Here is a 27,739-nt window from a genome sequence, read left to right on the forward strand (position 1 = left end):
CTCAGGTCATGATCTCGCGCCTGGTGGGATCGCCCCGTGTCAGGCTCCTTGCTGACAGCATGAAGCCCGCTTGGGATTCTCTCTCCCTCTCTCTGCCACTCCCCCACTCACGCTCTTTCACTCTCTCTCAAAATAAATAAAAAACATTTAAAAAATCTTTAAAGAGAAAAAGAGTGTGAAATTGTCATATAGTTCGTTTCTTTTTTAATATGGCTACAATAAAACAGTCGATTAAGGCTATAAAACAGAAATAGCAAGGAGCAGGATATTTTTATCCAAATAAATGTTTGTTTAATCAATTGTTTATATATTTACTTATGTGACAAGTACTTATCAAGAGCCCACTATGTGCCAGGCACTGATTTAGTGTTGGGGATACAACAATGAACAAGAACAAAAAGTCCCCCAACCCTCCTGGAGCTTATACTTTGATAGGGTTAAAAGGCAACAAACAAGACAAATAAGTAAAATACATATGATAGGTAGTAATGAGTGGGAAAGAAGAAAAAAGGGGAAGGTGAGAAAACTTGACAGGCATGATGAGATTTCAGACGAGGAGATCAGAAAGGAGTCCACTGAGAATCAGGGCAGAAAACAAATGAGAAGCAAAACCCATGAACTAAGCACCCTAATTACCTCCCTCCCCCGCACAACCCCAAGGAAACAACTGCAGGAGAGGAGCACACACAATACACAACCTTGAACTATGTACATGTGCACACAATCTAGCTTAGGAAATATATAGACACCGATGCAAAACCCGTGCTGTGCCCGCTTTCAAAAGTAACCAGTATCCTTAACTTGATGTAACGTTCGCTTTCTACATATGAACGTGTTCTTAAACTATGAGTGGAACCAAACTGTATACATCCTTCCGAAGTTTGTCTTTATTCAACATTACGTATTTGTAGACGTATCCCTATTGACACAAATATCTGCAGGTCATTAGCTTTAAAGTGCTCTGCAGAATTTTATCGTCTAACTACTCTCTTGCTAACAGTCATGTAACTTTCTGACGAGCAGGAATGCAAGTGGCTTTTTAAAAAAATTAATTCGTACCCCTCTTTTGTTGATCCTTTTGATTTCTACGTCGTCTGCAAAGATGTGGCTACTTTGCTTCTTGCTTTCTGATCCTTACACGTTATTTCTTTGTCTTGTTTTATACTCTGGCTCAAACTTTCAGTACCGTGTTGAAAAGAAATGGGCAGAGTAGACATATGTACTTTGTGCCTGTCTTTTAAAAAAATGCTCTCCATTATTTCATTGAATGTGGCATTATGGGTACTTGCCATGTCCGGATATGAAAGTTCCTTTCTTATTACTGATCTCTTCAGATGTTTTTATTATGCATGAGTGTTGACATATTAAATCTATTTCTGCATCTACCGAGAGGAGCATATTACTTTTCCTCCTTATTCTTTTAACATCATAAATTATTAACTCTTCTGGTGCTCAGCTATCCTGTATTTTCAGTGTAAATACAACTTGCTCACATTTAGTTTTGTTTATTAATATATTGCTGTATTCAGTTACAACATCTTTGTAACCATGTTAAATGAACTCAGCCTACGATTTTCCTTCAAAGTATTACACTTGTCTGGGTTTAGTAAAGGTGTTCTGCTGGCTTCATAAAATGGTCTTAGAAACAAGAGTTAAAGTGAACCACAATCTCTTTCTTCTGAACGGTATCTTGAACATCTGTAATCAACTCTTGCAGCTCGCCTATTTCTACCTAGCCTTCTTTCCTCCTGAAACTAGCCAGTTTTATTATTGTTTGATAAAGTCGGTGTTTAAGGCTTTATCTACATGCTTGCAAATATCTTCACTCACTATTCCTTGGTGCATCTCACTTTTGCCTTGTGGGATTCAATTTTCTGCCTCAAATACACCTTTTAGGAATCTTTTCCAAAAACGGGATGTTAGAGGTAAAGGCTTTCGTGAAGGGTTAGAGATCAACTTGCAACTTTTGTCTTAAAATTTTATTTCAGCCTCACTACTGAGTTACAGTTCAGATGGGTCTAATGTCACTCAGTGCTTACTATTTTCCTGTCTTCTCGAACATAACACTGGAAGAAATCTGCTGTCAATCTCATGAACTCTCATTGGTAATCTCTTTTCTCTGATTGGCAAGCCAGCTTCTCGGGGTCTCTCCAGTTTACTGGGTCTAAGTTTGTTTGGGTTTGAGACTTGTCATTTCCCCCCAGTCTCCTGTGATCACGGCTGCCATCAATTCTGATGAATGCTCAGCTCTTCTCTCTTCAAATATTGCCTTTTTCCCGTTTCTCAATTCCTTCCGTTGGGAACACCTATTAAATGCGTTTGGGAATCCCCATTCTATCGCCCACATGCTCACTTTACATCCTCAAAACCTAACAGGGCCTGGGGCAGAGCCAGCGCCCCAAACATACCTGCACCATGAATGAACTACTCATATTGAACCCATCGTGGAAATCGGAATAAATGCACCAGTCCACAGAAATCTGATCAGCCATTTAGAAGAGGAAGCTCAGGCATCTCCTGGAGCCCAACTTCCCAGGAGTCGAATCTTCTTCAATCTAGTAGCCACGTTCAGATACAGAGACAGTGAAATCTGAGACGATTTAATGACAAGAACCAATTGTTGAGGTATGCCACTTGGGGTATGTACTTGGTGGGGGCCGGGGGAGCTGTGATTTGTTCTCTATTTCAAAGAAACCTGATAAAATGGCTCAGAAAATATGCAGAGCCCCAACCCACTGACGCCTCATAAATGGCAGGATACCGGGATTTAGTTCATGTTTCAAGTCTCCTCTGGGGCACTTCCTGTAGAACAGAAATGAATAATAGTTTGTGCTGACTGTGCATCTACTAGGATATAGTCTCACAATCCTTGGAGGTCGCACTGGTAGCAATATTAAATTGCTAATATTAAATTAAATATTAAATTTTGTAGTTAAATCCAGGTATAAATGGAAGAGATTTGCCCTAAGTCGTTAAGTTAGTTAATGACTGAACCCAAATTTGATCCAGTGTCCGCCCAGCCCCAGAATCCACACTCTTCCCCTGGTACCATCCTGCTGGTCTGGATGCTGCCAACCAATTCTCAGTCAGATGGGACACGGACAGTCATCACCATACGTGGCACCATTTGAACCAGGATGTTCCGGCCTGTTGATCTCTGATAAAAACTGTATGGCTGGGGCGCCCGGGTGGCTCGGTCGGTTGAGCATCCGACTCTTGATTCTGGCTCAGGTCATGACCTGACAGTTTGTGAGTTCGAGCCCCACGTGGAGACTGCCCGGGATTCTCTCTCCCCTCTCCCCTTCTCCTCCGCTCACATTCTTTCTCCGTCTCTCTCTCTCTCAAAATAAACATTAAAAAAAAACATACTGTCACCATTCTCAAGAAATGCTCTTTATTCATTCCCATGTGTTATTGCATTGAATGTCCCTCCACACCCGTGACCACAGGAAGCAGGAGGCTAACTACTCCACTTCCCTGATGTGGAGCCCGAGATCCACAATGAAGTGCTTCCTGCAAACTTGCAGTGTGAGTGGCTGCGAGAGTTCAACCCAGCCTGCCCTCCACTCTCCAACCCCAAAGACACCGGGGGGCGGGCAGAACCATTCGGTCCTTCTCTTCACGCACAGAATGTTTAACGGCATCAACGGCATCTCTAGCAACCAAATTAGAGAACCCGTAACCAAAATCCGTACTTAGAATGTATGGAAATGACATTTCTAGAACCTGTTTTGCTTTTGTTAAGTCATTCAAACTTTTGCTCGCTTTATTACAATCCCGGTAGGGTGCTGGTTGTATTCGGGGCAAAACCATCCAGGCATCTCACAGCATTTTGTCTTCGCATCACGCAAACTTGAGTCCTAACCACCTCCAGCTGCTGCTGACACCAGCGGATAGCTCACCGGCAATTATTCAGTTGGAAAATTTGAAACAACGTGAGTAAATCACGTTTGGCCGCAAGTGTGCCAACGTTAAAATATAATCACGAACACAGGTTGGTCGGTAACGAACCAATTTGCAAATGGTGCTAAGGGTCGGGCGCGGTATTAACACAGGCCACCTCAACATCAGTAAAAGACACTTTCAAAAGAAGACAGGATTCAAGTGGTGCAAACACAAAGACACTTCTGTTCCTGCGATGAACTACACGGGTATCTGTATTAGGACTGTTAGGATTCTAACGAAGTCAGGATTTTTAGAAGCAGCATGTGGAGGAAGAAATCGGGTACAAGACCTAAGAAAACCGTTCACAAGGAAAGGGACACAGCTCAGATTACCGCTCAGAGGGCGATCGGTACTTTCTCCTGCTCGGGCAGGCCAAGTGGAAGACCAGCGAGTGCCTGTGTCACGGCTACTCGGGTCCACACCTCATCCCACGCCGTGGGCCTTGGGCTCCAGTTGGCAGGACCAATGAGCACATACTTGGTTGGGTGACCCTCGCACAATTTTGCTGTGACACCATCCTGGAGACTATGTAACTGATATTTTACTTACCCATCTTTTTCTCATGTGTACACACACACACACACACACACACACACAGTCTTAGAATCCTGAAAGGAAGGAAAAGAGACCCTTCTAGTTCATGGTCTCCCAAAAGTGCACATCGTCCAACTCAACGGAAGTCCAGAATGCGCAGGAGGCACACAGTGTTTCTGAGGGGATAACGGTCAGCTCTGATGATTTCTTTTTTGAATGGTGGCCCTAACGTGCTTTTCCAGTTCCAGTAAGCTTTGGTAAAATTTTTCAGCGGTGTCTTCATCTAGGTCCATCTAGAAAAGAAGTGAAGACAGCGATGACCAGAGAGGAAAAATGAAACAAATGGGCTCTGTGTAAAAGGAAGGCCTTCAACATACATTAGAGAACCGGAAACAAGAGAACAGGGCCGGGGTTTCCGACTCTGAGATCCTGAGGACGTGTTAAGACCAAACTCCAGCACTCCCCAAACCTCCCGACGCTGCCCTTGCCCAGCAAGACTGAAAGGTCTGGTTTTTCTCTCCCCGCTAACCCCTGTGCCTCCAGTAACAGAAGACATCAACCGACTGTCATATAAGGACAAAACAGAAACATCAAAAGATTTTTTTTGAACTCAAACCGCCATCTACCTAATGTCCACCTTCTTTCATACGGAGCCCTAGTTTCAGCTGGGTGCACTGCCCTCCAGATAAAAGCCCACATGCCCAGGCTCCATTGAAGATGCTGGGTGCCATGCATTCACGCTTTGGCCAGCGAGGTCTCAGTGGAAGCATGTCGTACTGCCCAGGAGTCTCCTTTACAGGCATGGGCATCCTTTCCTTTCTCCCTGCTTCTGTACTGCTCTCTTGAGCCATAAGAATGAGCGTCACACGTTATGGACGGTAGAGGGGTGACGGAAGGACCCGGGGGACCTGACAATTTGGGGGGTGCCAGACCGGCCCAACACTACCTCTCTCCAAAACTGCTTTTACGCGCAAGAAATCTAAGCTTTCATCTTGTTTAACCTGCTGTTATTTCACACTCTTCTGTTTTAAGTGATACACTGTATGTAAAAGCAAGCTTTCACCCCCTGTAAAATAAAGTGGTGTCTCTTTTCAGGTCAACACCGATTCTAAACTTCGGAAAAAAACAGTCTCTTTCTTCCCAGAGCTGAGAGGCTGAAAATCAAAGACAACTTAACATTTTGGAAATAACATTTACCTTCATTTTAAACCCTGTCAAGCATTTTTCATAATGGAACTGGTAGAGGTGTTCGAGATCTCCTTCAACCCCACCTCTGAACAGAGGAGAAAGCTGACTTCTCTGAATTAATCAACATTTAAAACACTTTCTCCAATGCATTTCAATGAAATGCCAGTAAAATATTTTGGTGTATGGAATTAAACATTTTCTCCCCGTTCATAAACAAGGCATTCCCTCTAAGGGCCTTTTTAAAAGGAAGCTTATTGGAGCGCCTGGGTGGCTCAGTCGGTTAAGCCTCCAACTTCGGCTCAGGTCATGATCTCGTGGCTCGTGGGTTCGAGCCCCGTGTGGGGCACTGAAGCTGACAGCTCGGAGCCTGGAGCCTGCTTTGGACTCTATGTCTCCCTCTCTCTCTCTGCTCCTCCCCTGCTCACGTTCTGCCTCTCAAAACTGAACAAATGTTAAAGAAAACAAAAATTTGTAAACAAGGAAGCTTACTAACTTACAATACAATTCCCAAGGACTTCTTCTTCAGGATACTATGAAGTGTTACATAAAATTTGAAGGGAAAAACAAGTCATAAAGTCAGGAAACAGAAACAGCAGGATGAGACATCACACACACACACACACACACACACACACACACACGAACTGCAGCAACTTCTCAGAGCCTGTCCTGGGCCAGTGTGCATCGTGGAGGCCTCGGAAAAGGGGGAGTAAAATACGAGGCATTTCTCAAACTTGGCTGACAAACTGCTTTTTGCAAATCTTCTCAAGGAACCAGAATCCCACAGAGCATACTTTGGAAAACGCTGGAGGTTCAGAGGTTCATTGTTAGTAAACAGACACCATGGGAAGCGAGAGCACAGTCCCCTGAGGCCTCACGTTCCTCACACAGACAAGACCACCGCCGATTATGCGACGTCGTCGCTGGGGTAACTGGTCTGCCTCCATCTCATTTTATTTTATGCCAATGCCTCCCACGTAAATGAGGCAGTGGGAAATGGGAGGCTGAAATAAACCTTGCTAACAGGGGCAAAAATACATCAAAAATAGTTCTGTAAGTTCAGAAGAAATTTCCCTATTTTCTCCTATGTCACTCCATGTGTGACTTCTTTCTGGAAAGGCTATACGGAGTCTAAAAAACAGCACTCTGGGTTTTTTCCCCCACAGTTCATCCCCTGCCTCCTGAAAACACCAATGCGCGGAAGCCAGTAACTGTCGCGAGCAGAACTGAACACCCAAAGGGAAGTTAACTTCACTCAGATGCTTCACGTTTCACCCACGTTGCAGCATATCTATTGAGCACCTATCACACGCGAGGCAACGTGCTCGCAAAGGGGGTATAATCCTCCTGCTCACAGAGCTTACAGTTGGCCAGAGAAGTCCGGCGTTGAATGAATCCTACACAGAAGAGGTATGAGATGTCAAGAGAGCCTGCGACGGAGGCACTGGACCTGGTCTACCGGGTCACACAGGGCTGAGGGACAAGCCGAGGTCTCAAGCGTAAGCAGAAATTGTCCGTCAGTTGAAAGAAGAGGTAGACATTCAGGCAGAGGACATGCAAAGGCCCGGAGGCAGGAGGCAGGAGGCAGGAGGGAGCAGATGGAAAGGAAAACAGGCCAGTGAGATGCCAGTGACCAGAACGGGAAACGAGGGAAGGGAAGCCGGGACGCCATGAGGGCCAGTTCAGCAGCCGAGCCACAGTGTAAACACATTTACCTTCTGGGTCATTACGTAATTGCTTCCGAAGCCAGTGGTGGCGCTCAGGTATTTGGTCAGGGGATTGAGAGACTCGGGCTTTTGGTGGAAAAGCCATACCTAGGAAGGAAGAGGGTGTCCATGATTCTTTTCTTCTTCTGCCCGACATGAGTGAGGCTGGTGGGGATTGATAATCAGCACTTTACCAAGCTCCGAACAAACTCTAAACCTTCTCTTGAATATCATCAGCGAACTGTAACGTCTTCGTGAGCCACTACTGTACCCAGAAGGAAGCAGGCAATCTGCTTAATAGTCCTCTTTGAAAATTTATTTAAAGCAAAGAAACCCTTGTGTTTTAGCCATCTCTCCCCTTAATCCCAAATTGAAGTTCACAGCATGGAGACGGGCTTTTTCAGAGTTGATCCTCAGCTCATGCCACGGTAAGTACACGATATGTTGTTACGTTATTTCACGTTCTTAATAGGCCTGAACTTGAACACCATTCAGGAGACGTACTGGTAAAAAGTAAGTCTCCCTACCTTCACAATTTTCCAGCCACCTAGCTCTCCCCTCTGGAAGCAAGCTAGTATCTTACATATTCCTCCAAAGAAAAGGTATTTGCTTAAAAGCTTGTATATTCTTTTCTCTTACTCAAATGGAAGCCAAATGTATACTATTCGATACTTTGCCATTTTCATTTGAACAACAGCCCTTTGAGATATTTTCAACTCGGTAAATAGAGAGCTGTTTCATTCTTTTTTAAAGAAACAGTGTTCTATCTCATGGATGGAAATTGACACAATCAATCAAGGATGTAATGTACACAATCAATTTCCAAAGGATGGACATACACGCTGTCTCCAGTCTCTGCTAGTACAAACCACGCTGCAGTGAATGATCAAAGTCTGAGAACATCTGTAAGATAAATACCAATGATGGAATTTCTGGGTCAAGGGGACGTGCGTGTGTTATTTTGAATGATCTTGCCCAACAGTCCTTGATCCAGGCTACGTCAGTCAACCCTCCCCCTGGCTAGATGGGAGAACGCTCTCTCTCTACGCCCCTGGCAGGACAGCGCGGTACCAAACTTTCTAATCTTTGCTGATCAGAGTTGAGAAACCATCTCATTACAGCCTTAAGGGGGCTGCCTCCTAGTATGAGTAAGGTCGAGCACCTTTCCATGTGATTAAGACAGTTTAAGAACTCTCTGTTCACACCCTTTGCCCACTGTTCCAATAGGTTGTTGTTTCTCTGGACTGTTGAAGCTCCTTAACCAGGAAGAAACTTAACCTGTTACTGTGATATGAGTGCCAGGTACCTTTTCTTGGGCATCGTGGTTAGTCTTTGGAGTAGACTTACAGTGAGGATTTGGGTCACACAAAATTTGATTACTTTTATTTAATCAAAATGTTCAGTCTGTTCCTGGGAGTAAGGACGCCCCCACACTCTTAGACGATTTAGAAACGTCCCCCATATTTCCTTCTAGTCATTATATATTTTAACTCCGTCATGTGTAAATCTTTGCATTTATCTAGAGTTTTATTTGGGTGTGAGGTATGAAGATCCTATTCTATTTTTTGGCACAATTTCCAGAATAACCCCTCTCTCCCACTAATTTGGAAGGCCATCGTTGTCATATACTAGATGCCTGTGTGCTGGGGGCCTGTCCTGAATTTCCTATTCTACTCCACTGACCTGTCCATGCACCTGCCAGAACTATACTGTTTTCATTAGGACAGTTTTCTTTGAAATCGTTAACGCTGAAACACACAAAACCCTTTATAGTAAAGCTTCCTCTCGTCCGTGCCTGGAATTCCTGTTTTGCAGATAATGATAAAAGCAAATGAAAACATGTGCCCCGGCGTTCGCAGCCAGAAACCGGAGACGTGGGATCTGAAGAGAATCCGTAGAATTCCAGAGTCCACGCCCTCAACCACTGTGCTTCTGGCCACTCCGGCTTAGCCCACGTAAGGAGGTGAATCTCACCTGAGATCCTTCCTGCACATGCGCTGTACCCAAATCCCCATCCATCCACATCCACCAGCATCTACAACCATCACTAAATGGCAGTCAGGGGGATACTGACTCATCCATCGACATTTTAGGAAAAAACAGCAGGGTCACAACGGATTTCTTTAAACTGTGACGTGGGTCACGCTGTCCTATCCAGAGCCAACTTATCCCTCAGAGCCCAGACCAAGGAAGCAAAGTCTGCTTCAACCAGCCCAGCTCCCACTGATTCCCCGGTGATTAGTCTGAGGACTTACCACCCGATGACAGAATGTCTTATTTTCTCGCCTATTTTTATTTTCGACATTCTCTTTTTTTCCAAATACGACTCTAAGCGCCTTAGTACCTGGAGGTTTTGTCTTCTAAGTGTTCCTCGCACCGCCGACGCTCAGTATATACTTGACCGCCACACCTGATTGTCAGTATCTGGGATGTGAATGAGTAATCACATTGTCTCTAATGCTTTGGCAAATATATTAAGGACTCATTAGAAGTGGCTTAAAAGCACTTGCTTCTACAATCAATTTGTGTCCCTATAATAAATGCATTGATTTCTGCAACGTTTACCAAAACAAGAGTGGCAACCAATTTCTTTCATGTTTTCCTTGGTTAATTTCAACTCGGCCAAGATTTAAGAGGCTGCTAAGTACAAGCACTACAGTGACAGAGGACAGATAAGCTTCATCTCGTGTGACAATTCGGATCCGTTAGCAGAGGGCACCCTTGGGCCCTGGGTTGACAAACCCTCAGAGACAGCACTTCCATAGTTAATCATGTCTGCCACATGGGATCCACTTGTCACGTGTGATTTAAGGAAACGCACTGGTTTTCTAACAAAGCAACAAACCGATTCTCTAATATTTAAACAGAGGAAAGAGAATCTTCGTATAAGGAAACGGGAGTTGGACTGTGTCACCTGTACTCTTGGCCTGCAAGATGACCTTCTCCATGGAACCGAGGGCCCGGCGACCATCCTGCTCTGCCTGCCCCTGTAGTATTCCGCTGCTCTGCTCTCTAGCTGTTGGCGGACTTTGCTTCCACAGACGTGCTGTCCCTACAACCATGGTGTCCGGGGCTACGGTGGATACTAAACTTAAACTTCACTCCTAATACTCTGCGCTCGGCCTTATGGTCCCCCTTAGTCCAAAACAGGACGCTGATGATTTACATAGCCTATCGTTTCCATTGAGATTGTTTCCACTATCAGTGAGCTGCAATTTATATCCGCTCTGGGGCACCTGAGTGGCTCAGTCGGTTGAACATCCGACTTTGGCTCAGGCCGCGATCTCACGGTGCGTGAGTTCCAGCCCCACATCGGGCTCTCTGCTGTCAGCACGGAACCTGCTTCGGATCCTCTGTCCCTCCTCTCTCTGCTCCTCCCCCGCTCGCACTCCTTCTCTCTTAAAAATAAGTAAACATTTAAAATACGTACGTAAATACATTTATATCTGCTTAGCGACTGTACAAGCTACTGCAACTCTAGTGACCTACCAGGGCTTCTGTTCCATTGTACGGTGTCAAAGTGAAAGCATTTGCAAAAAAGCGAAGCTGAGGAAAAGAAAACGACAGTTATTTTGTGGTGATTTAGAGGAGTCACCAAAGCATTATTCACTCACATACTGAAAAAAGGTTAACTTGGATTTCGTATCACTGAACACTTAAGTATCACAAGTCTAGAAAAGAAATATCACATAATCGCCATCACTCTGAGCCAGCCACTTTTAACACGGGAGGCGTATTTCCTTCTCATCTTTTCCCCTTGCCTGCCATAACAGAAGGACGTTTTCTGCCAGAGCTCTGCGAGAGAGAAACCTTTCCCGTAAGCAAGCATTTTCTAACGTGTACTGTGGAAACTCTGGTCCTGCCACGTGCCCAAAGCGCAAAACAAAAACAAATGAGCAAAAACATGGTTCCGTGGTCACACAATGCACAGCCATTCCCTTCTTGTGGGAACTTTCAATGCATTGACAGCTCAGAGAAATCCACTTTAACGTCACCTAACACAGATTTCCCCAAATTATGCCATCCTAGAACTCTTGGGAGCTACGATGCATGATCAAAGGCTCATTCCCTTAAAGAGAAGGGGCCATTCAGATGGGTGGTGCTGCGGGAGACGTAGAGGTTCCTTACTAAGGAACCTCCAATGAAGTGAAACCCTGCCACCTTCTGGTTCAACTGCTTAGATCATTTCCCAACCCTTAAACACACCTTTTGGGTCCCCAGTCGAAGAGAAAGTAGGAGCAGAAGTGTCTGTCACTCACCAGCCATATGATTGGCATCAGCAGTGTCCACACAAAGGGAGGGAGAATTCCACACGTCATATTGGTCACCATGGTACCCGGGCACACCACACTGGAATACAGACCCTGGGAGCAGAGACAGGAGCAGTCATAAGACTCAAATTCCGTGCATACCAACGCAGCCCATCTACATGCTCCTGAATGCAGGAGAGACGCCAATGAGCCAGGAAGCCAGGGCGCGGAGGGTTTGTGCTCTGAGCTGCCCTCGAAGGTGGGCAAGCCATTTCGGCGTAAGAATCACGTGCGGAGAGCTCGCTACGGAGAGGCACTCAGGATGCAAAAACTAGTTAAGACAGGGTCTCTGCTCTCAAGAAACTCCCAGTACAAAGAACAGCCACGCTGGAGGCTGGAAGAGAAAAGCAGGATCCGGTTACCCGAGTCTGCGACGTGTTGGCGTAATCGAAGGCCAGTTTATTGATCGTAGTAAGTCCTGAAGATGAAGAAGACATTTCCAGTACGGTGTCTGCCTTCAAGAAGTTTCTGATCTACACGTCAAAGACAGCCAAACCTAAAAGCCTGGGTCTGCCCCCCACAGGCACATAAGAAGAACACCTCTGGCTCGAGGGGGGAGCTCGTGCCGTGAGAGGGGAATGGAGGGTTGCGTGTGGCGCCACAAAGACACCGCTCGCGCAGCCAGCCCTCCATCAGCTCCCTAGCCCGGCACCTGTCATTTTAGAAAGATCTGCCCTAGGAAGAGAGCCCAGCTACCAGGAAGGGCCCTGTGCGGGCTTTACTAATCCCTGCAGCACTGGGATTCGTCTTGCTAGTTTATTCAGGTCAATTTTTACTACATTTTACCTCACGTAGCTGCTGACCATTTTAACTCCTACTTTTCTCGCTTGTAATTTTATGTTTTCTTTTAAAAGAAAATAGGACACATCAGTGTACCACCAACTGGTCAGTGGACAGAAAGCACCCTGGGTAACAGAAGCTAGAGTTTTGCTTTCTTTATTCAGAGCTGCAGAGGTCTGGTGGCGCCTGCCACAGACAATCCAATGCCCGGGGATCCTGTGGTCCACCAAAGGTCCCCTGAAAACAGTTAAGAGCCTGGACTCATCAGCGACCCCAAATTCTCCCCAGGAAAGTAACATAGCTCCCCCCCGCAGATAGCTGAGGAGGATTTCTTATTCTGGCAGCTAGCTAGGAAGTCAGGGCCTACTCAGTCCTAAGCGAAGAAATCTGTGAACTGAAACCCAAGGTCCCTGAGACACGTGATGTTCTAACGTTGAGCAACAAAAGAAACAAACAAGGAGGCAGCCTCGTCCAAGAACACGGTCCCCCCACACGTCACAGGGAATCAGCTGTGAGGACCTGAGTGGTTCGGAGACGCGTGTGATGGGTCATTAATGAAGGATTAAACTCTACCAAGTAGCCGGCACGGACCCACCAGCATTTCCAGTGCTACGAGCCTTTAAAAGGATGGAGTTCTCCCGGGGCGCCTGGGTGGCTCCGTTGGTTAAGCGTCCGACTTCGGCTCAGGTCATGATCTCGCGGTTCGTGGGTTCGAGCCCCGCGTCGGGCTCTGCGCTGACAGCTCGGAGCCTGGAGCCTGCTTCCGATTCTGTGTCTCCCTCTCTCTCTGCCCCTCCCCCAGTTATGCTCTGTCTCTCTCTGTCTCTCAAAAATAAATAAATGTATATATAAAAAAAAGGAAAACCAATCATACAGATGTTAGAAGGCAGCAGCATTAGCCAAAACTCCCTTTCTTGTAAAAGATGAAATCCCAAAGCTTACTGGACAATCAAAACATACGCAAAGTCCCAGAGCATTTTACGAAAAGAGCAGCTAATCCACTCTGACCTTGTCTTCAAAAGGGAGCTGTCAGAAACAAGCAGTTGTGACAACTTTTTAAACATCTCAAGAAACCTCAGAAGGAGGCTAACAACTAGACCAACACACGGACTCAAGAAATAATAATAACAAGAATAATCCTGATGATGATGGCCATACAAACACGTACAAGCACAGGTGCACACACATAGACCACCCGCCTTCTGTACACCCGGGGCACCTCCACACGTGCACACACCACCTACACGATCACATTCACATCTGCACTCACCTGCAAACCCGACATGTGCGTGTGGGCAGGCACACCCTCGTGTGCACACACGTGCAGACGTGCGCACGCACGAGCTCATTCCGAGACCACGGCTGCGACTGCATCACACCCGGCCCCTCTTCAACCCTCCTAACGAATCTGTGAAGCAGGCACTGTTTTTCAGATGAGGAAACTGAGGCACGGGGAGATGAGATAATTTGTCCAAGGATTCCAATCCGGTTCTAGGGGAACGTTCTCAGCTTCGACTCTTCACTGAGAGGCACGGTTCTAGGACCCGGACCACAGAAGAGAGAGCTCCACCTGACAAGGTGTCCATTCCAGAATAAACCAGGTCTAGACTATCACAGAAGGCCCAGACTATGGGGGCGCCTGGGTGGCTCAGTCGGTTAACTGGCTGACTCTTGATTTCGGCTCAGGTCACGATCTCAGAGTTCACGAGTTCGAGCCCTGCATCAGGCTCTGCGCTGACGGTGCGGAGCCTGCTTCAGATCCTGTCTCCCTCTCTCTGCCTCTCATCTGCGTGTGCTCTCTCTCAGAAATAAATAAATTAAAAAAAAAAAAAAAAAGCCTTAGACTATTTCTGACGTATCATCAGAGAAGGTCCGGCAAGGGCAGACAGCTCCTTGGTTATCTTTTTCTCTCTCCTTTCTCTGCAACCCTAAGCCTGGCCCAGTGCCCTACACGCGGTAGGTCTTTTGTAAATATTAGTGGAATTAAATTTCCCCACAGTCCCACACTCAAACAGCAGAGTCAAAGCAAACAAAGGAAAATGCCATGGGAAAGACTGGAGATTTTCAGTTAAGATTTTAGACCCGAACAAGAGAGACATTCAGAGCAGCAGTGAGTTCCAGACCACAGAGGCCACAAGGAGCCAGTGAGACTGACAAGGGTTGCCTTCTGCAAAGACACACCCCCTAAACCCAGCGTCCTCATAAAGACAGAGCTCTGGAGCGTCACCCAAGCCCACTGTGCAGAAGGCTTTGTCACCCCTGGCTGTCCTGTAGCACCTGATATGGCAGACACTGGGACATGGTTTAGTGGGAAAGTTCCAACCTACAGTCACACGGCCCTGGGCTCAACTCTGAGCTCTACCATTAGTAACGAGTTGTGCGTGACGGCTGGGGGCAATCACCTAACCCTCATCTGAAGATGGGGATACTCAGACCTACTGTCCGCACTGTCCCCGGGACAGGAAAGGCATTGAATGACACACACAGGTAAGGATACAGCACCTGAAACGCAGCAGGTGCTTCACAGTAGGTACTCGCATCATTCGTGGGTCCCGTTCTGCTGCGGAAGCCAGAGCTGCCGAGGAGCTACGGGACGGCGAATGAATGCCCGTGTACCCAAGGCCAGGAGCTAATTATCTCTGCCCTAAAACTTTTACACGCACCACCTGTCACTCCTTTTCATGTCTTCTCTTGTCTTCACGGCAATCCTGCTCAAGAAACAGTACTGCATCTTCTAAGTGACAACAGTTAACAGAAAGCCAAGGTGACCAGGAAATCAACTGTAGTTCAGAAATCACCACCCTGCCATGTCTGCGTCACGGAGACAGGACTCACCCGCGAGTTGAAGTTCCTGTTCACAGCCACGCTGAGCAGGTCAACCGCGTACTTGGAGGAGCTGTAGGGCTCCTGGCCTCTGCTGTGTTGGATGTCCTCGAGGCAGAAATTCGATTTCCTTGCATTGCGAGACGATGTCCAGATAAGCTGGGAAGGACTGTCACTGTGACAGAGGAGAGGTGCCAGTTCCTGAATCTGAAGGGGATTTAAAAAAGAACAAAAAAGGAACAAAAAATGGATCAAAATCTACCCGAGGCGTACAGGGTAACAAGCGGGAAACTTCTATAAATGTATGCTGCGACTGAACAGGTAGGTCGTTGCCGGGGCGGCTCTCACAGACACGCGAGAGAGGAGGCCAGAATGATCCATGTGGAAATGAGTTCGAGACATCAGACGAACTGATGTTTAGCTTCATAAAGATACAGATGGTTACATATAAAAATATTTATAACATCTACTATAACATCACTATAACATATACTAACATATACACGGGTTACTATGCACGGATTCTCTCCCTGCTCCATCAGCCTAGAAGCTACTGATGCATCAATAGCAACGAGCCCTCGAATCTTGGTTTCTAATACCACTGTCCAGCAAGAGGAACCAGATCTCCTTAGAGAAAACGCGGATTCTAGGACTGGGGCAGGAAATGTACCGATGAGCCCACAGCATCGTGCAGTGCCAGAACGGGCATGCTCAAAACATAAACGGGAAACCATGACAATGAGGCTACATCAAAGACATGCAGGGTCCAACAGAGAGCACCCCCAATGGCCCAAAGGGACACAACTTGAGCAAATCATTTTTTTTTGCACAAAATACAGTATTTACAACTCAAAGTAGGAAATGAGTATCCACAAGCCCACGTGAATATAATAAATGATTTTTTTTAGCTTTTTTGAGATCAAATCGACTAAGAAATGATTGAATAAAGAATTAAATGGGGAGGGGGGGGGCGCCTGGATGGCTCAGTTGGTTAAGCATCCAACTTCAGCTCAGGTCATGATCTCATGATTCATGAGTTCAAGCCTCGCATCAGGCTCTGTGCTGACAGCTCAGAGCCTGGAGCCTGCTTCAGATTCTGTGTCTCCCTCTCTCTCTCTGCCCCGACCCTACTCACTCTCTCTCAAAACTAAATAAATGTTAAAAAAAAAAAAAAAAAAAAAAAAAAAAAAAGAATTAAACGGGGAACGGACAAATCTTTCTTGCAGAAAGCTTCCAGATAATTTAGGTAGCTAATCGACCCTTCAGGGGGTCAAACACAACCTCTTAAGTGTGAGCTACACACACTAACTCTCTTCCAAAGAGTACAATATGGAAAAGGAGAGAAAAACCAGAGAGGAACTTGACAATGAGAAACCTGACCGACACTACCTTGAGCCAGGGGATGGAAGAGAACATCAATGCTGATAAGCCACGTTGACAGTTCACACCCTTGATATTATGTGACGAGAATGGTACTTAACCTCTGTGGTCCTCCTCCCACACATGACTCAAGTCTAACCACGAGAAAAACTTCAGACAAATCCCAACTGAGGGCTGCCTACAAAATACCTCAGCAGTGATCCTCAAAACTGTCAAGGTCATCAAAACCAAGGGCAGTCTGAACAACTGTCACAACCAAGGGGAACCTAAGGGGACAGCTACTAAATGTACTGTGGTATCCAAGATGGGATCTTAGAAAATTGAAGAAATCTGAATGAAGTTTGGACTCCCGCTAATAATAATGTTGGTTCTCAGATTGCAACAAATGTACTACATCAAGGAAAGGTGTTAAATAAGACAGGAAACTGGGGGTCCAGGAACTCTCTGTACTATATTTGCAATAATTCTGTAAATCAAACTATTGGAAAACAAACAAAAAACTTACTAAAGAAAAACCTAGGAAAGTTTCCAGATGCGCTCCATCCACATTTGTGATGAACAAATAAATCAAATGCAAGCAAAGAAACTCAAAAACCCGAGATTAAATCAAGTTAACTGGTACCACTCTGTGCTTGGAACTTCACGGAAATTACCTCTATACTTTGTAACGATCCTAAAAGTTTGGTCATGTTGCATATGGATCAAACTTGGGATGGATCCATTTATAAAATGCACTGACACCTGGAACCTAGAATCCAAGTTTGTGTTCCATAGAAAGTGGTAAGATTCTTAAACCTATTTGAAGACAGTGGGAAGCATTCTAAGCCTCCTGATTATTTTATTAGACAAATCAATTCCCAAACTCCAGCTGCCTTGCCCACCTGTCAAAGGATCCACAGGCTGGGTCGTGTCACCAGGACACCTATGCTAACTCTGCCCACGGCCACCACTCTCCTCCGCCACTCCCCTCACCCAGATGACCCCAATGCTTGATCTTCTGAACAACCTAATTTTTAAACACTAGACTCATCAAAAAACTCACAGAGTCGTAATAGCAATAATTATCTTCTATCGTTATCGATTAATTTAATAATTCAAGAAGAGGGCAAAGAACGAGTATTATAAAAAGATACAGGAAATACTAGATAACTGATCTGTGGAAAGGTATAAAAACAAAGACCAGACAAGAATTCAATCCCGTTCTGACTTTACGTGTTAACGAACTTTTGCCATTGAAAAAGTAACACCACATCGCATTAAATAAACAGCACTAAAGGTTATAGACTGAAACATGAAACTCCCCCTCCTTGCTGATACCCTGGTACCCGAGTTCATCAAGGTGACCAGTGCTCCCAGCTTCCCCTGTATCATTCTAGAAATATTATACACATTTATCTACACTCTGTGAGGATACATCTTCTGCTGTGTGTTTGCATACATGAGACCACACTATACACGTTATGCCTCGCTAGTCCTTCTTTATGATAAAATGCTAGAAGCCGTCCCACAGAAGTGCAAAATATTTATCACATGTCTTTGAACGGGTCCATACTGTTCCAGAGTTTGGCTACACCTTCATTTATTGCAAATACAGGCTGGTGCTGAAAGAGGTCCAATTTTAAGGGAAATTAGGCTTAAGGTGGAGACAGGTGGCGGCGAATAAAAAGGTGTCAGAAATACAGGTTCTGCGCTGGCCAACCCAGCATCAGGAGTCCCAGCAACACCAAGGAATTACAGGCAACCAGCAACGTGGTCTGGCATTACTTCACGCACAGTAAATCTGTCCCTTGGGGTCAAGCCTGAGGCAAGAGCCCTGAACAAGCCAGGCAAACTGCACACCTCCCGCTTAACTCCACGCGCATGCCTGGAACTGTAACGCAGTATAGACACCCAAGAATCCGCAGTCACGATAATAAAAGATCGGGTATGAATTCCCATTTAACAACGGCTTGCCCACCACCCCATCCTGTCTGATGCCAAGCCCAGTGTCAAAGAACATTCAGAACAGGACTGGTATACTTTCTCACAGTTCTGCGCATGCGTGCACACACGTGCGCACACACACACACACACACACACACACACACGCCGTGTGCCTCTTTCGCGCTTTTTCCTCCACTCTCTAGAGCCAATGTCAAAAGAAAAAATTAATGTATCAATACACTGCTTTAGGGAAGCAATGTTTTCAGAGAGTACAGCGATCATCCTATTTAAGTACTCGACGACTTAATGCTAGCCAGGAATTTGTGAGCTGAACAAAGAGACCTGGGCTGCAGCCATGTGAGCCTTCAAGGTTACAACACTAACGTGGGCCGAATGAGCCTCAAGTCGTTTTACCAGGATGAAGTGGCCAAAGACGTTGGTCTCAAACACCTCCTGGAGCCCGTCGGCAGTGATCTTATCTTCCTGGGTCAGCAATCCTTCAGCTGTGGAGAACATATGAATCACTTTTCTGAAACAGGAGAAGACAAGTGTATGACTTTTAAAAGCTTCTTTAACTGAAGATCCTGAAAAACGCTCCCTGCTGCCCCTCCCCTGCCCCAAAACTACATTTTCCTTGATCCTATAACATCAGGAATAAAAACATGGGGTTCCTGGGTGGCTCCGCTGGTTAAGCAGCCGACTCAACCTCGGCCCCAGTCATGATCTCACGGTTCGTGAGTTCCATCCCCGTGTCGGGCTCTGTGCTGACAGCGTGCGGGGCCTGCTTGGGATGCTCTCTCTCCTTCTCTCTCTGCCCCTCCCCCACTCTGTCTCTCACAAAATAAGTAAACATTTTTTTAAGGTTTTTTTTTTAATGTTTTATTTATTTTTGAGAGCCAGAGAGACAGAGCACGAGCTGGGGAGGGGCAGAGAGAGAGGGAGACACAGAATCCGAAACAGGCTCCAGGCTCTGAGCTGTCAGCACAGAGCCCGATGCGGGGCTCGATCTCATGAACCATGAGATGGTGACCTGAGCCAAAGTTGGACGTTTAACCGACTGAGCCACCCAGGCGCCCTAAATGTTTCTTTAAAAAGAATAAAAATATCGATTTCTCGGACTGAGTCACGGTGAGTGCATAATAAGACACAAAAATGCTTCCTTTCTCCCAATTCAGAGACATATTTACATACCTCTAACTCCTACCACCAACAGGAACCTGACACAAAAAACCTGCTGCTAAAAGTCTCTTCACCTTTTCCCGCATTGGGGTGCAGGTGAACCTCTGTGGGGAAATAACAGCCATGCCAAGGGGAAAATGTCTCACCCCAGCACAAACTGATGTTTAACTGCGAAAGTTACACAGGTTAGTTTTCTACGGGGAATTCCTGAAGCACCCAACACATTAACACGGTGATTTGCCACGAGATCAACTTATTAGGTCAAGACCAGCATGTGTGTGTGTGTGTGTGTGTGTGTGTGTGTGTGATGGAAGAGAAATAAAATAAAAGTAGCAACGTAGTAAGGAGCGTGCAAAAAGAGTATGAATATCTATTTATAAGTACACGAGGTCACAAAATAAGGTATATTTCTTACTACAGGTCACGGTCAAACACTTCTGGAGCCACTGTGCTACTCCGTATAGAGAATCTCCCAGGGGCACCTTTAGCTGGGCGCGCTTCCCAGCCCCCCGGGCAAAGCACCTGCCACAGAGCTGGGAGATACTTCCAAAGCAGGTCTCGTGGATACTGGAGTCTCGCGGACAATGCTGCCTGATTCTGAAATGTTCTTGCTGCTAATCACACCCAGGCAGACCAGAAATGCACCTTCTGAAACATCCAGCCGTCTGGAATGTCCTGGAGACCTAGAACACCCCGAGATCCAGGACTTCCAGCCTCTCCCACAAAAGACGGATGCTTTTCTTCCATGATGCGGCTGCAACACTTCCTGTCTCGACTCATCTCCACCGCCCCTCAGCCCCCTAACTTAACCTGCCGAGGGCAAAACCAGGCAAAAAAAGGAACGGGTTCCTTCCACTGGGTTCATCTAGAAATTGAACATTACCTTGAAAAGAGGCCAGAGAAAAGCGCTTTGATATTTAGCTGTGGGTTGGGCATGATCCCAGCATTCAGATAGACATAGTCTAATCTCTGAAACCTGCAAGGAAAACACCACGATAAGACGGTTCATTATCCCGAGAGCAACTGGAATAAAGAAAGCCTATGAGGGACAGAAAACACTTTCTGAACCAAAAAAAGCGGCCACAGCCAGTTGAAGGGAATGTACAACACATCACACATTACACCCACTTCTTTCTCAACGGTTTCTCTTTAGCCACAAGAAATATCTGAGTTTTTTTTTTTTTTTTTTTGACAGTGGCTGCAAACAGAATTTGGGGAGGTAGGCTGGGTTTTGAAGTTACATCTCAGATCAACACTCCTCCCACCTCTGTCCTCCCAATTAGGATCTGCACACGGCCACGCTCGGTCTACTAAACCAACTCTCCTTCTGGTCTTAGAATGGTCTTAGAAACATTTTGCCTTTTTTTTTTTTTTTTTTTTTTTTTTTGAAGAGTCACAGGGGCGCCTGGGTGGCTCAGTCGGTTAAGCGTCCGACTTCGGCTCAGGTCATGATCTCACGGTCTGTGAGTTCAGCTGTGCTGACAGCTCGGGGCCTGGAGCCTGCTTCGGATTCTGCGCCTCTCTCTGCCCCTCCCCCGTTCATGCTCTGTCTCTGTCTCAAAAATAAATAAACATTAAAAAAAAAATTAAAAAAAAAAAGAGTCACATCTTCCCTGTTGATAGGTAAAATTTATATCATATTGATAATCGCCCAATCTGATCCATTAATGCTGGAACCTGAATGCCAAGATATCTACTGAAGCAAAAGATGCATGTGGAAACCTGTCACTGTTCGCGGCCGGCTCCTCTGTATCACAAGATGAGGGGGGCTCATAAGAATACAACGAGATTACGGAAGCTGAATGGGGGGAAGGCACATGTCATGGAACCCGCCATGGAGAGAACAGTGAAATGTGGACTAGAGGGAGCACTTTCATACTGAAATCCCATGTGAGACTTAATGTAGTGTACTCCTCTTGAGCTAGGGGCAAGCCTGCCCTCGTGACACTCACAGACACCATGAATATTCAGAATATCCCCTAGACTTCTGCACATTACACGGTCTCCGTGCCCTCTTGTGTGCGGCCCAAGACAACACGGGCCGTAGCTACTAAAGCTGGGACCCTAAAATACATCCACGCTCACCAATTCAGATCCCACACAAACATTTCTTGATCAGTCTACAAGTGATGAACAGCCAAATGACTCTAATTACTAAATTTACTGTTTAAAATCCTGACGTGGAAGGGGTGCCCGGGTGGCTCAGTCGGTTGAGCATCCGACTTGGGCTCAGGTCAGGATCTCACGGTTCGGGAGTTCCAGCCCCGCGTCGGGCTCTGTGCGGACAGCCCGGAGCCTGCTTCGGGTTCTGTGTCTCCCTCTCTCTCTCTGGCCCTCCCCTGTTCACCCTCTGTCTGTCTGTCTCTCTCTCAAAAATAAAAAAGTTATAAAAAATTATTTTTAAACATGCTGACGTGGATACTACTGGACCATCCACATAAGCACCAGTCATGTGGGCCCATCTATTGTTGGATGTTCCATCACCTAATTTGCAAACTTCCATCTAAGAACATGAACACATCTTGCTAGGAATGGAAAGGAAATGTTTAGCAAAGGGTGGAAATTGCACCAGAATGCCAGATTCAGGTCTGGCTTCAGTAAAATGGCATACTTACCCCTCTCAAAGATTAAGTGACGGAACATTAAGTGCTCTAGTCTGGATAAAATGGAACTACAATTTCTTACTGGTTTTCCTCTGCACGTAGCTTACAGAAGAGAGTCGTGCGGCCAGAAAACCCAGGTGTCAGGAATGGTGCTGAATTAGCCAACGGAAGGGACCTTCCCAAGCTCTCTTTGGCTCGAATTTACCTCGGGTCTACCATCATGGACAACCATTTGGGGCCATTAAGTGCAGGAGATCCTTTTTTTTTAAGGTTATTTATTTATTTTGAGAGAGAGACAGACAGATATGAGCAGCAGGGTCGGGGCAGAGACAGGATCCCAAGTGGGCTCCACACTGTCAGCGCAGAGCCCAGTGTGGGGCTTGAACTCATGAACCGTGAGATCATGACCTGAGCTGAAGTTGGACACTCAACCGACTGAGCCACCCGGGCGCCCCAGCAGATTCTTGACATAGTAATGGATATGTCTGGACACGAGCACACATCCCCAAATTTGTGACTCTCGCTACAACTATCATTTCCTAACTTTGGGAGACACCACTCAGCTCAGCAAGAGCTGTTCTGCTGATGAAATAAATACATCAAAGCTGCACAAAATGCTGACGGCAGACACGTATTACCTTCGTGCTCCCTTCTACCTTACTGCCCTGCGGCCTCAAATCCCTGCGAAATCACTACAACTCAAACTAAATGCTAAGTCACGAAGCTTGTGATAACTAAACATCTTGAAACTTTGAAGGCAACTGAGAAAAGTCAATACTATGAACGTTACAACTTAAAATCTCGAAAGTCAACTGTACTAGCACGGGCTACTCTTAACTGAGGACAAAGGCTCTTCTCTGCTAAGTGAGGAAACACCACGAAATCTCTACAAAACAGAAAAGACACGCTGGCTGAGAAGGTTTGGGGAAAACAATGCCTGAAACCTGATTTGAGCTCGAAACGTCTGTCCTGACGCTAGGGTTTTTTAAATACCTTTATTGAGCGGTTTCACAGACTTGGAAAGTCAAAGTTATGGAAGAGCAGAGGATAGGAAATGTAGATATTCTCAGTTTTTTAGAAGGATGATGTGGCAGAAAATTCCAGGAGCTCAGGACTAGTGAGAAGTGAGATTTCCCAACAGGGTGAGGCTGCACCCAGAAGAGCCGGGTGAAGAAGGCCGGCTTCCACCTTCACCCTGTCCCTTGTGTCTTTGGAACAGGGACAGGCAAATGGCCAGCAATTCCCACACGCAAAACACGAATTGCATTCTTCAGTAGATGCCTTTACCAAGAAGACCTTCCTCGTTTTTACTGGACATCATTTTACTGTCCGCGGAAACAAAGTGGCTTAAGGACCTCGAGGACAGGGGTGACTGGGTGCCTCAGCCCATTGAGCGTCTGGCTTCGGCTCAGGTCATGATCTCACAGTTCGTGGGTTTGAGCCCCACGTCGGGCTCTGCTGACAGCTCAGAGCCTGGATTCTGTGTGCCCCTCCCCCGCTACTGCTCTGTCTCTCTTTGTCCCTCAAAAATGAATAAATGTTTAAAAAAAAAGTTAAAAAAAAAAAAAGGACCTCAAAGACAAAAATGTTTGAAAATTAAGTATTCCACATATCTCCGGGGCTCAGTACAGACCAGTGCAGGGCTCCTGACCTTTTTGGATCATAAATTCTTCCTAGAATTTAAAATTTACAAAAAAAAAAAAAAAAAAAAAAGCATGCCTTCTTTCCCCAGAAAACAAATGCACTGTGCACCTGTATGCAATTTTGTGCACACTTTCTAGGGAGTTATACGTCCAAGGACCCTATTCCTTCATACACCAAATATTTCTCAGATACCTGTTATACGCCAATTACTGTGTCGATGTGAACAAATCTTTATGGACCTGTGGGGGAAAAAATCTCCGAAGAAATAGGATGCAGACGTGGGCTCTAAGACCAACCCAACCGACAGGAAGTCCAACCACCTTCTCAGCCACATTCCTCTTATCTCTGCGTCTCGGGCTCTTCACCTGGTAAATGTCAACACCTGTCCAACCTACTTCATGCAGGTGTGACACAGAGGAAAGATACAAAAACCGCATTCAGAAAGGAATCACCTTGCTGTCCACGCAACTGACCACACATCAAGGCGTCCTCATAAATTCATCCCCGTGAGATAATCACGATTACGACTGAGCACGAAGGTGCGGTGAGTCGCTCCATACGGATCTCCCCGGCACGACTACGGCTTGCGCCGCGCCTGTTTCTTTCTAGGTTTCCCTACCCTTTCCTATTCTGTTCGCCGCTGTGTGACGCAATCAGGTGAGAGAAAACCCATCAGCAAGAGGCGTACCTTTGCTTGAGCTCCCGGGAAGCCCGGAACACCGACTGCAGGTCGCTGACATCCACCTGCACGATGCTGACCTCGGCGAGGGGGCGAGAGGCCAGCAGAGCCGCGCGGACCGCTTCCGCTTTGCTCCCGTTCCTGCAGGCCAGACACAGGTGCAGCTCGTGGTCCTCCTCCAGCAGCCGCTTGCAGAGGGCGAGGCCAACGCCGCTGGGGGTCAGTTCGGACACGGAATATGCGTTAATTCAGGCGGTGCCACAGAGGCCTTTCCCTCCGGTTCAGAGAGCCGACCTTGTCAACGTGAGCTCCGATGAGGGGCCCGGGCGGGGAGAAAAGACTCAAAAACTATGAAAAGAAAGGAACCCCCTACCCCAACTGAACAGTCAGTCCCTCTCTCAGGACGCTGTCCCGTGTGTTTCTCTCATTCTGCAAACGCTGTCGCCCACAAATAACTGCACTGCAAATGAGAGCTGTCTTTCAATGCAGCGATTAACCTGCGAGCAGGGTTCCTTCTGGACTTGTTACGACACTCATGAACGTGATTCAGAGCATCGCCAGCAAGAGCTGAAAAGAGCATCATATGAGCTGTTTCCCGTGTGCATGTCTGACTCTGCTGTCTAGGCTCCTCAAGGGCAAGGGCTCCACGCCCCGTTGGTATGGTGGCCACTATCAGGGGCAAGAGCAGCTCCCGATAAGGACTGGATGGATCTTTCGCTACCGCGGCAGGAGGCAGGTTCCTCTCAACTACTACGAGATCGAGTAACCACTAGGAGAGAAAAAACCCAACGCGATTAAGTAGAAGGTAGGAAGAGGAAATACAAGATGGGCACCAGGAAAGAGGACGAGTCAAGGAGAGATAAACTCCTTAGAAAAGGCATTTGAAACTGCACAGTAGGTGGGAACAGTACTCCGACCAGCCCGGCTGGGGGCGGCCGGAGCCTGGGCTTTGCCAACAGAGCATCAGGTATATTTACACTTGTTCCTCCTCACTTGAGAATAGCAGGTCTTTATGATAATTATCCAATTGCATCCATCACAACGTATGCGAAAGAAGCAAACATACAAAATCAACTCGGGTCACTTCAAGGACAGCTTGGGAAGCCCCGAATCCGTTGTTGAGGGCACTGAGGAGAGGACACGCTAAACCAGGCCACTCACAGACACCTGCCACGCTGGCTTAGCTAATAGGGATGCGGCTAGGTAGCCCCGAGTGGACGGATTTTAGATGACATTGGACATATCCCCTGCCTTCATCCCTCCCCACTGCAACGGGCAGGAGAATGGCTGGGGCTGGGGGGGGGGGGGTGTCGCCTCCACACGTTCTTCACATTAGTGCAAAGAGAAAACAGAGGGGGCGGAGTCCACGCGGGCAACCCTGGAATAACTAGAAACGGGCGGTGATGGTGCTGTGCGCGCCTCCCGGGACTTTGCAGAAGACGGTTAGTTTTGTAACAGTGTGTGCAGGCGTCCAGCTCTGCGCTGGATGGAATGACACACCCCACCCCCACCCCGTCCTCCTGCTCACGGGTGTCGACACATATCCGGGGTGCAGCGTCCTGCACAGACAGGACACCGGGACTACAAGACGGACCAGGTGCAGGAGGCGGGGGTCGGCGTGGAGAGCGCCCCTGTCCCGGACACCAACAGGACCCCCGCGACGCCCCCAGGCTGCTTTTCCGCCGTCACGTTCAATTCCGGCACCGGCTCCCGAGCCCCCTGCGCGGCCGGACGCCGGGACGTCGCGCGCCGGGGACCCGGGAACAGCGGGGCAGGTGCTCGCGCGAGGTCCCACCGCGCAAGGCCGGGGACGCGCGCTCCCGGGGGCGGTCGCCGGCGGTGGCCCGCCCCGTACTTCCTGCTCCCTGAGACCCCTGACCCGCCGCTGCCGCCGCCGCGATCGCCGAGGACGCCTCACCTGCTCGCCCCGGTGACCAACACCGCTTTCCGCATGGTCTCCCACCCCGCCGCCCTGCCGCGGAGCCGGCACCCGCCACTGCCTCGCGAGCAGTGGAAACCAGAAGCGCTCCTCGGCCACGCCCCCGCCGCTGCTGTCCAATCAGGACCCGACGGTGCTCCCCTCGCGTCATCGGCTCTTCTCCAATCGCGGCCGGCGGTGCGCTCTAGGCGCCGGGCCCCGTGTGGGGTGAGGTAGGCCGAGGGGCGGAGCCGCACCCGAGCCAATCCGGACGCTCGTCGTCCCACCCTAGCTCAGGTGTCCCGCGGGACCCACCCGGCTCCTGCTGCACCTGCCCTTTGCTGGGTCGGGCTTTCCCCCAGCAGAGCACTGGGGCGCGGGATGCGTGGCACGCACGGGATCTGTACCCTGGTGCCCCCGCCTGGCCTCTATTGCAGGAAGGCCTCAGGATGTTTGCACCAGAACTCCTTGTTTTAGAGAAAAGATTTGGGTCTAGGAGTTAAAGTTTGGGTATTGTCATCTACTTCGTTTTCTACTCCTTTTGGGATGTGTAGATCCAGGCACTGTGCCACTTTACAGACAAGCTTCTGGTCCCAGACCTGCTGTTCCTCTAAAAAAAAAAAAAAAAAAGTCCTCTTTGGAAAAATGAACATTGATTTCCTTAAAAATTTTTTATACAATCATGGATGAGTTGCCAGTTTTCAAAATTTGGAACGTCTATGAACCTGAGAACCTAAGAACTTCATAGGACATTATCAGTGGTGTACTATAAACTACTTCAGTGCTTCTCAAACTCTGTGATAAACAACCCCTTTTGTTTTTCCCAGCCATCCCAGATGGGTACTCCTGAAAAATACGAGAGCAATGAGTTATGAGAAAAATGAAATAAAAGGCAAAGGATGCAAAATTCAAGCCCGGATTTTTTTATTATTAGATTTAACACATAAAAGAGTCTTCTGCCCAAGTGCTATTAAAGTTTCTAATGCTTAATCCAGGTTTCTATATTTATCGTGCATTGGTAACAAGGTGACCATCACTAGTCCGGTTCACGCTAAGGAACTCGGCACATCATGTATCTAACTCTAGGGAACACGCTTTAATCTACTTCATGGCCTCTGTAACAGTTT

The 27,739-nt window shown here is 47.2% G+C and overlaps 1 protein-coding gene across 8 annotated transcripts; it reads right to left on the minus strand.

The window, feature by feature from the left end:
- Nucleotides 1–3,377: 3,377 nt before the first annotated feature.
- HSD17B7 (hydroxysteroid 17-beta dehydrogenase 7) lies at nucleotides 3,378–26,683 on the minus strand. 8 transcript variants are annotated; one of them, XM_042976142.1, is made up of 9 exons: nucleotides 26,613–26,683; nucleotides 24,704–24,907; nucleotides 20,652–20,744; nucleotides 19,004–19,118; nucleotides 15,299–15,493; nucleotides 11,633–11,737; nucleotides 10,863–10,919; nucleotides 7,383–7,481; nucleotides 3,378–4,772 (listed from the first exon to the last, which is right to left on the minus strand). In XM_042976142.1, exons 1-9 carry the CDS (start codon nucleotides 26,645–26,647, stop codon nucleotides 4,671–4,673), a joined length of 1,005 nt encoding a protein of 334 aa, XP_042832076.1. In that variant the 5' UTR covers nucleotides 26,648–26,683; the 3' UTR covers nucleotides 3,378–4,670. The 8 variants fall into 8 exon arrangements, with proteins under 8 accessions (XP_042832076.1, XP_042832077.1, XP_042832078.1 ...); XM_042976143.1 differs by having other exon boundaries at nucleotides 24,704–24,835; nucleotides 26,613–26,657; XM_042976144.1 differs by lacking the exon at nucleotides 7,383–7,481.
- Nucleotides 26,684–27,739: the final 1,056 nt, after the last annotated feature.

This window comes from Panthera tigris, chromosome F3 (assembly GCF_018350195.1).
Source record: "Panthera tigris isolate Pti1 chromosome F3, P.tigris_Pti1_mat1.1, whole genome shotgun sequence".
In the NCBI taxonomy this organism is placed as follows: Eukaryota; Metazoa; Chordata; class Mammalia; order Carnivora; family Felidae; genus Panthera; species Panthera tigris.